Source organism: Chelonoidis abingdonii, chromosome 6 (genome assembly GCF_003597395.2).
Source record: "Chelonoidis abingdonii isolate Lonesome George chromosome 6, CheloAbing_2.0, whole genome shotgun sequence".
NCBI classification, from domain to species: domain Eukaryota; kingdom Metazoa; phylum Chordata; order Testudines; family Testudinidae; genus Chelonoidis; species Chelonoidis abingdonii.
The window spans coordinates 47619526-47634133 of NC_133774.1; the positions used below are offsets into that span (position 1 = coordinate 47619526).

General features: G+C 40.3%; 1 protein-coding gene across 5 annotated transcripts in view; it reads left to right on the forward strand.

Moving 5' to 3' along the window:
* Positions 1 to 579: 579 nt before the first annotated feature.
* WDR41 (WD repeat domain 41) overlaps positions 580 to 14608 on the forward strand; it is a 34893-nt gene continuing 20864 nt past the window's right edge. For all 5 annotated transcript variants that reach the window (XM_032792710.2, XM_032792711.2, XM_032792712.2 and 2 more), the window contains exons 1-5: positions 580 to 842; positions 4909 to 5024; positions 9943 to 9991; positions 12227 to 12358; positions 12712 to 12774. In XM_032792710.2, the coding sequence (XP_032648601.1) occupies positions 792 to 842; positions 4909 to 5024; positions 9943 to 9991; positions 12227 to 12358; positions 12712 to 12774 (411 nt within the window). In that variant the 5' untranslated portion in view covers positions 580 to 791. The remainder of the gene's footprint in view (positions 843 to 4908; positions 5025 to 9942; positions 9992 to 12226; positions 12359 to 12711; positions 12775 to 14608) is intronic.

Genomic DNA, 14608 nt, shown 5'->3' on the forward strand with positions numbered 1-14608 from the left:
CAGGGCCAGAGAGAACAGTGAGCAACTTCAGAGAGATCATAACAAGCTAGATGAATGGGCAACAACATGGCAAATTCAATTCTATGTTGATAACTACAAAGTATGCACATTGGAGGAAAAAAAATAAATTACTCATACCCCTTACAGGGGCCTAAATGAATGGTATCAATTCAATCAAGTGATTTGTTATGTCACTGTAGACAGCGCAGTGAAAACCTCTGTTCAATGTACCCCTGCAGTCAAGATGTTAGGATGCATAAGCAAAGGGATGGTGAAGAATACAAAAAATGTGCCTTTACTGTAAATCAATGGTGTGGCCTCATTTGGAAAAGTTTGTGCAATATAATTCACCCCGACGATATTGCAGAAGTACAGGGGGGGTTTCACAAAATCTGATGAGAATGATCAAGGGCCCAGGAAAAAGTCTTGTATGAAGAGACTGAAAAGATATTGACTAGTTAGCTTGGAAAGGAGCTAACAGGGAACAATGGACTGATCAGTTGCTCGGCACTCTTAGCCCTTTGCCTGCCTCTGGAGCTAAGCACAGCAGACGCCACCGGAAGCCACAGAGCTTCGATCACCCGATCGCGGTGCGATTTCGATTAATAAGGACTTTTACCCAAGCTCGAACTGGTGCCGCGGGGCGGCGCGCGCGGAAGCCGCTTTGCTCCTGGGCGGTGCCAGTCCCACGTACGGGAGGCAGCGAGGGACAAAATTCAAGCTTCAGGGGCTGTTCGGGCGAGGTGCCCTTCCCGAGGCGTTGATTTTATTCCGGCCCGGCTGGACTCCCGATGCTGCGATGGCTGATGGGAGGCGGCCGGGAGCCGCAGGGACTCTCCGAGGTAAAGCAGCAGCCCCGCCCCTGGGCGAAGGAGCAGAGCGTGCGAGTGAACTGGAGATGGGTAGGGTGGGGGGCGGGGCGAAGGATTGGGGAGGGGCAGGCTGTGCGGGGCGAATGAGGAGGGGCAGGGGGCAGGCTGTGCAGGAAGGGGTTAATGGGGAGGGGGCAGGCTGTGTAAGGAGCAATGGATGGGGGACGCTCACGCTGGGAGCAAATGGTGTCGGGGGCGGGGGCAGGCTGCGTGAGGAGGGCAGGCTCCCATCAGATCAGTTTTCTCTTTGCAGAGGTTCTCAAGGTTGTGGCTCTGACACAGCTTCCCCGTACTCGAAGAGGTACAAGCAGCCCTGGCAGAACGCAAGCCTGAAAATGTGCTAGGATTTCAGATCTAAGGGAGGCTGAAAGGCACCCAAAACTCTAGTGTGTGGAACATACACCTTTTTACCAAGTTCTTTAGGGCACAACTCTGAGTCCCTATTAAAGGAAAGCCTGGCTCCTTTGACACTGTAAGATCTTTGGAACCACACTGCGGCTCAGCTCCCTAAAGGTATTTAGGCACCAACTCCCCTTGAAATTAATGGAAGTGGAGGTGCCTAACCTTAAACCTAATGCAAGAGGACCCTAATCCTGATGAGGCTAATGGTTCTGTTGTAATAGAAATATTCAATAATAATATGGGAGTGTCGAACATGGCATTAATTTGGATAATGGAGAGGGTGTTGGATGGGATGGGAAGCTTTTTTTTTTTGCAAGTCCTGCTATCTGGGGGCAGAACTGAAATTTGAACAAAGGGTGTTCACATAAGAGGGATTTGAAATAAAATGGTTCTACAAGTACATGAGATGATGTAAACGGTCATTGGACTTGTACACCTAAAAAGGGTATTTGGGGCTTGAACAATTTACCATAAATGACCCTTGACTCTAAGTATTTATCCAGAATGAAACAGTCATTGGACAGGAGAGAGAGAGAATGACTCTAGTCTAATGGTTAGTTCACTTTCTTTTGAGGTGTGAGACCTAGCATCCAGTCTCCCACTCCAGTAATTATTTCCTTATTTGTCCATAGTGGGACAGATTCAAGAGGAGAGACAGAAGGAGCCAGTATCAGACTATCCTATAGCTTAGTGGGTAGAGCTCTCTCCTGAAAGGTGGGAGACCTCTCTTCAAATCATTTCTTCTCCTTTGGCAGAGATGAGGGAATTGAACCTTGGTACCCCCCAATCCCAGACTAGTGCTCTAACCCCCAGCCTAAAAGTTATAAGATGGACACCACTTATTCCTATGTCCAGATTTTGAATGGGATCTGATTCAGCAGGTGGAAACATAGCATGCAAATACATATTGGCTTGGGCCCCACACATGATTTAGGTGGACAAACATCTATTTTCCCCCAGTTCATGGATTGCTCTGGGGCTCAGGCAGGCAATAGATGGACATCTATCTCTTAGGGGAGGGATAGCTCAGTGGTTTGAGCATTGGCTTGTTTAACTTAGGGTTATGAGTTCAGCCCTTGAGGGGGCCATTTGGGGCAAAAATCTGTCTGAGGGTTGGTCCTGTGTTGAGCAGCAGGTTGGACTAGATGACCTCCTGAGGTCCCTTCTAACCTTGGTATTCTATGAGTCTGTATACCTAGACTGAGACAGCAGTGTGCATGCCCCAAGGCAGAAATTTAGGTGCAGAGGAACTTTTATGCAGAACATTTAGGCACTGAGAGAGGTTAGGTACCTACAGAATTTGGTAAGAGTTGTGGTTCAAAGTGGAGCCTAGAACTGGGACTTAGGCACCTGAGACTTAGGTGTCTAAGCACCTTTGTGGGATGGGGCCTTACTGGTTTCATTATTCTACCCTTCCCTTTCTCCCCCCATCAATAACTCCATTTCCTGCCTATTTACAAAACCAATGCAGTGATACATGCCTGTGTGCACACACAGACTGAAACAATAGTTCAGAGGTCTCCAGTGGGGGTGTTGATTCAGATTCTCATTAATGACAATTTAAAGGACAACAGTGTTAATTAACTGTGGTACCTTATGGTGCCATGAGTGGGTAGCAGTTGGAAGAGAACTACCCCTTAGTGTTTTTCTCCAATCAAGAAACCCAGCAGAGCCTATGGATGTAGCTCAGTGGCTCTCAGACTTTTGTACTGGTGACCCCTTTCACATAGCAAGCCTCCGAATGCAACCCCCCCTTATGAATTAAAAACTTTTAAATACATTTAGCACCATTATAAATGCTGGAGGCAAAGCAGGGGTTGGGGGAACTCCCAGCTTGCAACCTCCTGAGGGGTCCTGCCCCCTAGTTTGAGAACCCCTGGTATAGCCAAACCTCACCAAAGCAGGTATCAAACCCAAGAAGTCCAGTAAAGCACATTTGATTGTTCAGAAAACAATCTACTGCTGGTGATGTTTCAGAATGAGATTTTATAGCTGGAGCTTGGAAGAGCTCTAATACTTGCACAGAAAACCTTCAAAAGGCAGAGACTTGATTAAAAAAATGAAAGTTTGGGGATTGCAAAATGGCAGCTTAAGATGTTTTAGTATGCTGTATTGCTCCATGTCCCTCCACCCCAATCTGAGCCCTGATTGGGTGTTATTCAGTGACAGTATTAAAACTGCAACACAATGGCCATAAGGAAGGGTGAGACTGAGCTTCTTGAGTCTCAGGTCTGTCAAAATCTTAAATCTGTGGTCCAATGAATAGAGCACTGAACTGGGAGACCTGGGCTCTATTTCTGGCTCTGCCAAGTGACCTTGGGCAAGTCATGTGGTTGGTCTGTGACAAAGACAGCTATCTAGGGAAACTTACACATTAGTCTGTCCAGTAGATGTTTTAGTGCTGCTGTAAAATAATAGGTCCTTTCTGAGTCTCAAAAGAATATCGAGGCAGTCCTGAAGGTATGAAGATATTGACATTTTCTAGTAAAATTAAGCTGTAACTGTGAGAGTACTCTGTCACTGAGTTGCCACCAGGTTTCAAGGTATCTAGCAATGACACCTGATAAAACAAGAGTTGCACCCTACTGAGTTCAAAAAAATGGTAGAAGCTTGAAGCACAAGAATTGCTATACTGAAGCAAGCCAATGGCTCACAGAATATCAGGGTTGGAAGGGACCTCAGAAGGTCATCTAGTCCAACCCCCTGCTCAAGGCAGGAGCAATCCCCAGAGAGATTTTTGCCCTGCTTCCTAAATGGCCCCCTCAAAGATTGAGCTCACAACCCTGGGTTTAGCAAACCAATGCTCAAACCACTGAGCTATCCTTCCTCCCCATAGCTTATACTAAATAAGGAAAAGTTAAGAGGACTGCCATCAACATCATGCATCTAGTAAAGCAGTAGTATGCAATGGAGAAAGTGTCTTGCTGATCCTGGCTGGTGATCAGCTTATTTCATGAGCATGAATGATAGCCCTTGTAATTAGCCCAGATGGTGTAACTGCAGATGCTATTCTTATAGAAATTGGGCCATTTTTTGAATCTTACTAAGCTATTGGCCTTAATTATTGGCCTGATAAGGTCCCAAGGGATAACATGTATTGTGTGTCTAAAAGCATTTCTTCTTGTTTTCAACTTGTCTATCAGTTTTTAAAATTAAACTATTGGTAAAAGGGGACATCATATAGGGTTTAGAGACCTTACAGAAAAAATGCAGTTTAATGAGACATTTAAAGGCATAGTTTATTGGGAGAGGAAGAGGATTCCAGAAAATAGCTGTTAAATAACCAGTTGCTTTCTTTAGTTAACACCATGACTAAAAACAACAAGAGACTGTTGCTTATTACGTTTTTTTAAATCAGTTTAAATGTTGTACTATAACTCAAAGTACATTCCATAAAATAAATCTACCTAATTTAAATAAACAGGAGGCAATCCTTTGTTATAATTTCCATTAAGGGAACAGATAGTTATGTTAAATTCATGTTTGGGGCTAAGTTTTACTTATATCAATGAACTATTTGTGAATGTGTTTTTTGCACACACTATGGTAGATATGGCTGAAGACTTAATTAAAAATGAATTATATACATACAAAGTGAAGTATTCATGATTGATGTCTCTTGATGGATTTTTAGAAATCATCCGTGCAGAGCTTAGGTGAAGAACAAATACAGAATCCCTACACTGAGCTCCTTGTACTGAAAGGTCATCATGATATAGTGAGATTTCTAGTACAAATAGATGATTGCAGGTAAGAGGTTGTGTTAATTATTGTATTACATCCTAAGGAATATATGTCGAAGTCTATGAAAATTAAGAAATATTTTAATCATTTTTCTGCCAGAAATTAAATATCAGGTAATGTAGATCTAAATCAATGCATATATGTTCAGTAAAACATTAAATTTCAGTGAAATCACTTTTTGCTTTGAATGTAAACATTCCCCTGCAACTTTTGCTTCTTGAACATTCAGGTCTCTGGATCTGCTCCTATAACTGCCACATCGACTATGTGGCTTGAACAAGGTCAAAGAGGAACTATCTGTAATATGAGGCTAATGCTTCCTTATTTTAGAGGGCGTTGTGTGATTTTTAAAGCACACAGATCCTGGGGTTGCCTTTCACATTATTGCTGCCCCTTTCTGTACCTTTTCCAATTCTTCAGTATCCTCTTTGTAATCAAATACCCCAAACGGTACACAGTACTTTGACATGTCTAAGATGTCTCTTCAGAATGGATTTATCTGAAAATGAATTACTTGCCTTTCCTTTATCATACCCTCTCTATCTCCTAGGCCCACAACCTCTTTCCTTCTCCAACTATATTGGTCTCTTGGGAAGTCTTTCATATCGCCTAAATCCATCTTTTTCTCACTATACCTACTGTTGAAACTTTGGTGCATCGTTATTTAATCTTGGTTACTGCAAGGATTACTTCCTTTCTAGCTTCTGACCTTTTCACCCTCATCAGCCTATTCAAAATGCTGCTGCCAAAATACTCTTCCTCTCCCACTGCTCTGATCATCGTCATTTTTTATCCACCAAGCAGTCACTGGTTTTCTTTTTCAGCACCTCATTCTAGTTCCACAAGGAACTAGAGGCCCCTTTCAAAGTCCTACGTAATCTCCTCATCCCTTGTTTCCTCTGATTTCTTCCTGCCTCTGTTCTCAACTCCCTCTGCATCTCCCAATCCTTTTTCCTCTTCTCACTCTCAGCTTCTTGCCTCCATTCATGAACTCCTTAATGCTTTCATTATCAGCCCAGTTCTAATTTACCTTATCTAACTGTTTGGGGTGAAATTTGGATTCTAGGAAGGGTGTGTTGTCTCATGGTTAGACCAGTGGTTACAGACCAGAGACGCAAGCACACAGACTTGGCATGGTCATTCTGAAAGCAGCATGGATGAGTGAAGGATTTGGCACTGATTTTTTGGAGACCTGGCTTTTATTCCCACTTTTGCCTGAAGTGATCTTGTACCATCTCTCAGTTAAATTATTTATGCAGTAAGGGAAATAATACTTGACTGCCTTCTAGGGTAGAGCTTTGCTCAATAATAAGGCTTGCAAAATGCCTATAAATCTAAAATAGCAAACACTTTCCTCAAGGGTACAAGCACTTTGTTGGGGGAAGACTCTCCCTCCTAGTGTCTGCTGATCAGGCAGCTGCATTCATCCAAATGTAGAATTCCCACAGCATCTTATGCTTGCCAAAGTTTCACAGAATTGAAGATTTTGAAAATATTTACAAAAGGGACGAACTTCTTTATGTCCGCAGGATACATGTTTTAAATTAAGCGTGTATTAGAACTATTATAGATAAGGAAATACATGCAGCTTATGACTGATTTTTCTAAGTACCATTAAAATAGGCCATAAAGATTCAAAGAAAACTGTAAGGTTCTATTCTGGTGAATTGGATAGTCAGAGCAATTTCAGACTAGTTATTTTAATATTTCTTCACAGTACATATTTTCAGAATATGTACACTGAATAGATCTCAATCTTTGAAAATCTGGCTTTATTGTAGAAATGCTGGAGCATCCTGAGGTAGAGTAGAGGCACCTGCTGATACTAACAAATCCTCTGTTAGTTCAGGAGAGGACTGTCTTCGTTGCACTGTATCAAACACATTGCGGTACTAAACAAAATCAGTGTGAAAAACAGATGGAAGAGTAAGTTGAAGGATAGGATAACAAGTCAGATATGGATAAAAAATAGGTTACATTAATGTCTTATAGGTGTTTAATATTCTGAGAGTTTGAACTGTTTAGCATAGTTTGCTTCATTGGATAGTAATTTCATTTTTTTGTGTAGCATGAATATAGTAGTTAAACAGCTGATAACTTTTCACCTGCTTTCCCCCCCCCCATAAAATTAGTATTTTTCTCAGAAACTGAAATGTTTTTATTTCATTTTTGATGCTATCCCATTGTGGTTTTGTTAACTGTTGTAAGCCAGGCTTCACGCTTCAGGTCTTTAGATAATATCATCTTATTGAGAATTTTGCAGGAGGATTTTCTTGTTTTCTCAGTGGCTTGGCTAAAACCAGTGAGTGGAAAATTTTCTCAGATTGGTTTTTGAAGATACTAAATAAATCCTGTATCAGCCTAACAGACAGCTGCTTTTTTCTTTGTTTCTTTCTTATTTTTTGAACATGAAGTGAGGGTCATATTGATTGGAAGATCACTAAAGAAGGGTAAGCCTCAACAAGGGTCTTCCAGAAAAATAGATTGATATAAAATTGCATGTAATACCCTAGCATTTGACATATTAAACTAAACCGAGTTCATAACACATTTTAAGAATAGTTTTCTTTGTTGCTCATTTGACCATTCCTTGCTCCTCCAGGAAGCAGACAAGTTTATAGAGGATGGTGATCATGACTGGAAAAGAATCAGGTGACCCATGAAACTCCAACTTGGCTGGTTCTACAGTATACATTTTGTTCACCATCCTACAGATATCTTTATATTTAAAAAGAAATCCTTTTAAAACAAAAGGAAAAATCCACCCTGTACATCCTATACTAGATGAATTACACATGCCTTCTCCTTCAAAGGTCAGGTTTCTGTTCAGATCTTTGCTCAAGTGTCAGTGTCCCGTCATATTTAAAGTGTTCACGTCCAAAATGTGAGTGGCTGACTAGTTTGGTTCTGGCCACCACATCTCAAACAAGATATAGCAGAAATAGAAGGTACCCAAAGGTGAGAAACCAACATTAGTAGAGGTGTGGAAAGACTTTCAAATAAGGGAAGATTGAAAAGATTTTGTTCACTTAAGACAGGAGATGAAGAGGGGATTTGATAGAGGTATATCAAACAACGATGGTAAGGAGAAGCTACATTAGGCCTACCTATTGACTGTCTGATACAAGAGCAAGAAATATTTGTTTGAAAGGCAACATAGACTTACCTTATCGCAGGATATAATGGCTAAAAATGGACTAGGATTAAAAAGGGTGATAGTTTATGGGTAATTAGAACATTCGTATTACTGGGTAAAAGTTTAGAAGGGATAGAACCCTTATTTAAAATATAAATCAACCACTAGTGCTTAAGATTAGAAAGAAACTTCCTCTATAGGCAGATTATTTCTTATTTGTCCATTATAGAGTTCCTTGTCCTTTCCTCTGAAACCTCTGATAATTGCCTGTACCAGATACAGGACACAAGACTAGGTGGTGAATTTTCTTGTGAAATTGGCACCTCTTTGCCTGATGAAAAGCTCCCTCAGAGTGCTCAGATGTGTTTATTTTTACTTTTTTATACTAACTTTTATAAAACACAATTTATGGTAACCGTTACTGGGTTACCATAGTAACACTTGGTTACCAATTTTTTAAATTTTAACAGATGACATTTTTATTAGCAAAGGATTTTTAATATTTTTAGTCATAATAAAATCTTTTAGCAACCTTGGGGTATTTAGAACCAAATTTTTTTTGGTTTGTTAATTTTTTAAATTTTGATTAGCAAAGCTGCAACTGCAGACATTTGGCCTTACCTGTGAAAACCCTGACAATTATTCCTAGCTACATGGTTGTCTGTTTTTAATTAACGGTGGCTCAGTGCTCCCAGAGTGACTGTGGTTTTAGTATGGTTTACTTACCCGCCCACATCTCTCACCACTATCACCTTTCAGGGTTTTTTTTTTTTAAAGTCTTTTTGAGAGGACTTCAAGTTCTAGTGTAAAAACGCTACAGAAACATGTGTGAGCACACATTTGTTGCTTCATTGTGTTTAATCTGGGGCTGTGGCCTAGAACAACTAAGAATTCAAATGTAGCTGTATCCCCAGTCAAGAAGGCACAGAGGTCTTCAGATCATATCATTTCTGTTTTCAGTTGCCGGAGGTTGGCCACTTTCCTTAAACAAGGTGCATCGATACTAGGAAAACCTCACAATCTAGCAATAGTGCAGCTGCACTGACTGTAAACTACTAGTGTAGACAGGGCTTAGGCATGTTTACTGAGGTGCTCTCTAGATAAGGAAACAGGTCAAATTTAGTTGGGGTTAGGTAAAACACAACCAAAACTCAACTGCTTTTTCCTAGTGTAGATGCAGGGTAAGATCTTTAGCTGGATTTCAGCAGGTGTTATGCATATCAGCTTACATACAATCCCCTTGCAAGTTCTTTTGTAGAGTTCAGTTAAAAAAAAATGATGTTGTAAGATTCACGTATGCCTGGCCTGACCTTAACCCTCATGCTGTGTAAGTTGTTATATATAGTGCTCTGTAAATTACTTGGCTAAATAAGAAGGCCAATAAACTATGATTTGGCTTTATTGGATATGGAGCCCCCCCACCCAATCGCCAATATTAAACCTAAGCAGTAAGATGACTGGATTCTGTAGTACAGGCTGCTATTTGGAATAGTGAAAAAATGCTTAGAACAGATTAAAGAATATTCAACAATAAGAATATTAAACCATATAATGTGAGAGTTTTCACTTGTGTTTATTAATTAAGTCAATGATTTTGTTTTTATACAGTATTTGGGGCTTAAAAGGTACCTTTCTATGCTTCAGATTACTAGTAAAACCAAAGTGATTTCTCTCCCTATAAATGAAATAATTTGCTCTATTTAAGTAGTGATTATTGGTGCATAGCATCATACTGGAAATTTATCTATCATTTTCTTTATAGGTTTTGTTTTCTTTGTTCTTTACCAGATTTGCATCTGCAGGAGATGATGGAGTTGTATTTCTGTGGAATGCTCAGGTTAGTTTAGTTTTTGAATAGGTTATATTCTGTAATAAGGATGTGGATGGGAGTGGAAGTGTGGGGAGCTAATTTTGCTCTTGAACTGATCTAAATCAAGCATCAGTCCATTGAAGTTTAGTTGAGCTGTGTCTGGCATAATGTAAAATTGGTGCAAGGGCAGAATCAGTCCAAGAGCGTCTTAGCACAGTACAAATAAGTTGAATTTTATAATCATGTCTGACTGAAACATCCTTGAATTGGTTTTTATTTTTGTTCTGCTTCAGAAAAGCTGAATGTGAAACTGAGTCTGAAAAGAGAAGTAAAAGTGTATGAAAATATTCAGTGCAAGATGAAGTATTGGAAGCACAAGTTAAAATGTTTTCAGTAGCTGTTAAGATATTGGTTGCTGAACCTCTCAATATCAGACATCATAGTGAGGCCCTAGTCCTGCAAAGACTTATGCACTGTGCTTAATTTGTAATGAAAGAGGTACTGGGACTCAAGCAATGTTTTTTACTTTCATAACTGACATTGCAAGCCCAGAGGTGCTGGGGTATTACGAACTACCAAGCCTAAAGTTGCCATGGTTCAGTCCTGGAAGCCTTGGCACAAGTTAATCACTGCTGATGCATGAGCATAACTTCTTGCAGTCTGCCTACTTCCATTAGTTAAAATGGGGCTACTCAGGGTACGTCTATACTACCTGCCAAAGCAGGGGTTAGTGTTCGATGTATCGGGGATCGATTTATCGTGTCTCGTCTGGACGCGATAAATTGATCTGCTAATCGACGCCCGTACTCCACCTCGGCAGGAGGAGTAAGCAGAGTCGATGGGGAAGCCGCGGTAGTCGACTTGCTGCCGTGAGGACAGCCAAGTAAGTTGAACTAAGATATTTCTACAGTTGCATATCTTAGTTCGAACCCCCCTGCTAGTGTAGCCCAGGCCTCAGAGTGTAAAGTTAAGCACATGGGCAGATCTTTGCAGAATTGGGGCCTAATACAAGAACTGACTTCACTGTCACCTCCATGGAGTTAATGAGAGAAAGAGCTCTTAGTTGCTTGCCGTGGTACAGGTATCACTCCAGCTTTTAAAAGTATATTGTTGAACAGTAACACTTGTCACAGGAATACTGCATTTTAGAGGTGATACTTCCAATAAAGAATAATAAACATGCTGTTTTCTCCCTATACAAGCTCATCAAAAAAGTGAAGGTAAGTATCTTGCAGGTTACCTGTTAGAATTGCTTCAGAGAATGCCTGATAAGTAGCTTAGATATTTAATAGACTGAAAGGCAGATCAGTGAACTGTTTAAAATCTGAGTGTTAAGCTTCAAGTGAGGCAGAGAGAAATCTCAGAGACTAAACTTTTTATGAAGACCTCTTGAAAAAAGTTATACATAATATTTACAACAGTAACTTAAAATCAGAACTTGTAACTTTCCTTCCTTTTTTGAAAAGTTTCAGTTAAGCATAACATTTCTTATGGAAGACATTTCATAACCCTCTAATATGAAACAGAAAATGATGTGTGAGAGAATCAATATTCAAGAAACGTATGTGAAAATGCACACGAAGCATTTATGGATGCATTTATGGATGGGTGTCTAACTTTGGAGTTCTATTTTTCTACTTCTGCACACTTACATGCTTGAAATGACTCTTATATTTAATAAAAACACAAATATGACATTGGTAATCACAAGTGTGCCATTTCAACTGTCTCTGCATCCCTAACTTTCGTGCTGGGTAGTTAAGCTAAAATGGTCTCATGTTATGGATGTAGACAATAGATACAATACTGAGTTTCATACAATAAATGGCAACAGTCAGATACTCTTATTAATAAAGGTAGTTTCAAGTAGGTCAAATGATTGTTTTAAAAAAAGCATTCAGATTTTGTTTTGCCAGCAAATTAGAAATAGTGATGTCAATAGAGTATAATGAAGTAAATTGGCTAACATTTAAGCTAAAAATGAAACCATTAAAATACATAAGATGAATATTTCAGAATTTAACTTAACAGATGTTCAAGTGTTTCCAGTTATTAAATGTGTAGGTCTTTCATAGTATTCCCCTACATTCATAGTAACATTTATTTAGGTATAATACATCTTGGTAACATTTTCAATAGCATCTGAGTGACAGACTCCTAAAGTCCTCATTTTCAGAAGTCACTTAGGCACCTAGGTCTCACTGAGATTTAGTCGATTTTGAAAATTTTACGTTTAATGTGCTGTATTTGTTTTTTTTTCAGACTGGAGAAAAGTTATTTGAGCTGCATGGACACACACACAAAATTACAGCCATTGCAGCATTTCCTTCATCTGGTGTTTGTGAAGAAAAAAATCATTTGATCTTAACGGCATCTGCTGATAGGACAGTTATTGTATCCTTAAATCTTCCTAGAATTTAACTGGTTTTAAAGGGAAGAATAAGCCAGGCAGCAGAGTGGGTGGTAATTGTTTATATTATAGTAGGATCCAAAGGCCCTTGTCAAGTTCTGTTGTGCTAGCATCTGTTAAAATACAGAAGTAGACATGGCCCCTATCACAAAAATAATGAATATGTAACAAACAAGTGTAAGTGTCACTGCAGAGTGTCTAAAGTTTGAAGAGTAGGTTAGTATTTAGAAAACCCCCGTGTCACTACATTTTTATTTCTCAAACTCTGTCATCCAATTATAAACTAAACAGAGAAACATGTTATGACCTTTTATGTTTCCTTAATAAATGAATTCAGGTTTGGGATTGCAATAGTGGCAGGGAAGTTCAGAAAGTGTCATGCTTCCATTCCACTGTAAAGGTAAAGAAAAGTCCAAGTGTATTTTAGGCTTGTGTACATAAATACACCCGTAGTGAAAGCTAATATGACATATGTGAAGACAGAATATTTTAAAATGAATAACCTATTTTAGTTAGCTAAGACCATTTACTTCAAAGGTAGTAGAATGACTGAGATCTAGCCACTGACAAAGGTTTTTTTAAAAGAAAGGAGCTGGGAGCAACCATTTCCATTATAAAAGATTGTCACTTTGAGTCTTGCAAACATTGATGGTGTTAGAACCAGATCTTTCAAATTGGACAGAGATAAAGCTTTGGGGCTGGAGTAATGCCTTTTGCTTGTCTTTTGAAATTCTGTTCAAATTTGGTTCAGTTATAAATGGTTTACAATTGCTGTTTCCCATCTCTAACTTGTGTTCCTCGGGAAAATTTTGTTCATATTCAGTTGTTTGGCATGGTCATTATGCTAGACACAGCTCAACTAAACTTCAGTGGACTGATTCTCGATTTAGATCAATTCAAGAGCAAAATCAGCTCCCCACATTCCCACTCCCATCCACATCCTTATTACAGAACATACCCCATTCAAAAACTAAACTAGCCTGAGCATTCCACAGAAATACAATTCCATTGTCTCCTGCAGATGCAAATCTGGTAAAGAACAAAGAAAACAAAACCGATAAAGAAAATGATAAATAGATTTCCAGTATGATGCTATGCACCAATAATCACTACTTAAACAGAGCAAATTTCGTTTATAAGGAGAGAAATCACTTTGGTTTTACTAGTAATCTGAAGCATAGAAAGGTACCTATAAGCCCCAAATACTGTATAGAAACCAAAATCAGTGACTTACTAATAAACAAAAGTGAAAACTTTCTCACATTACATGCTTTAAGAGATTCCTGAGGGTAGAGTGTAAAGATCACTTCGTCCCCAGGAGATTATGCTGCTCCATAGCCACCAGGAGTGGATGCTTCCACTGCTCCATGATAGGCTTTGGGATCTAAGTCAGGATCCAAATCAGGTACTTCAGCCAACCATGTGATTATTGATGTATTGCAGTTGGTAGCTGGGGAGAGGCAGGCCAAAAAATGACAGCCCTAGAAAAATCTTCTCAGCCATGTGGAGTGGCAAGCTGCATTAGTAGTTATAGTTAGGGCCCTACCAAATTCATAGCCGTGAAACATGTGCCATGGACTGCCAAGTCTGATCTCCCCTGTGAAATATGGCTATTGTAGGGGAGGGGCAGGAGGCTCCTACTGTGGACTGGGCTCCAGCTGCTGTGGACAGCCCAGTATTTCCTCTTCCCCTGTAAGGGCTGCTCCCAGAGCTGGGTCAGACCCACCTTCAAGAACCTCCTACAGCTGCAGGAAGCTCCATGGCTGCTGGCTGGGAGTCCAGCTCTGAAGGCAGCGCAGTAGTGAGAGTGGCTGTCAGTCCCTGACTTGGGTGGAGGCTGCTGGGGAAAAAAACACATGTACAGCAACATCCCCCACACCCTGTAACCCTCACTCTGTGGTGCTAGCTTTAGAATTTGGTGCCCGGCCAGCAGCTGTTGCGGCTCTCTGGCTGCCCGGCTCTGAAGGCAGCACCCCTGCCAGGAGCGGCACAGAAGTAAGGGTGGCATTCTATGACTCCCCTACAATTGCCTTGTAAACCCCTGCCCCAACAACCCCCTTTTGGGTCAGGAGCCTCAGGGTTACAACCTCGTGAAATTTCCGATGTAAACATCTGAAACTGAAATTGGCTTCAGGAGGCCAGGATTTCACCTGTTTGTCTGGCTTTCAGCACCTTCAGGGGGACCTTTGGATGATGAACACCTCTGAAATCAGGCCCTACAGTCTTATTAGTAA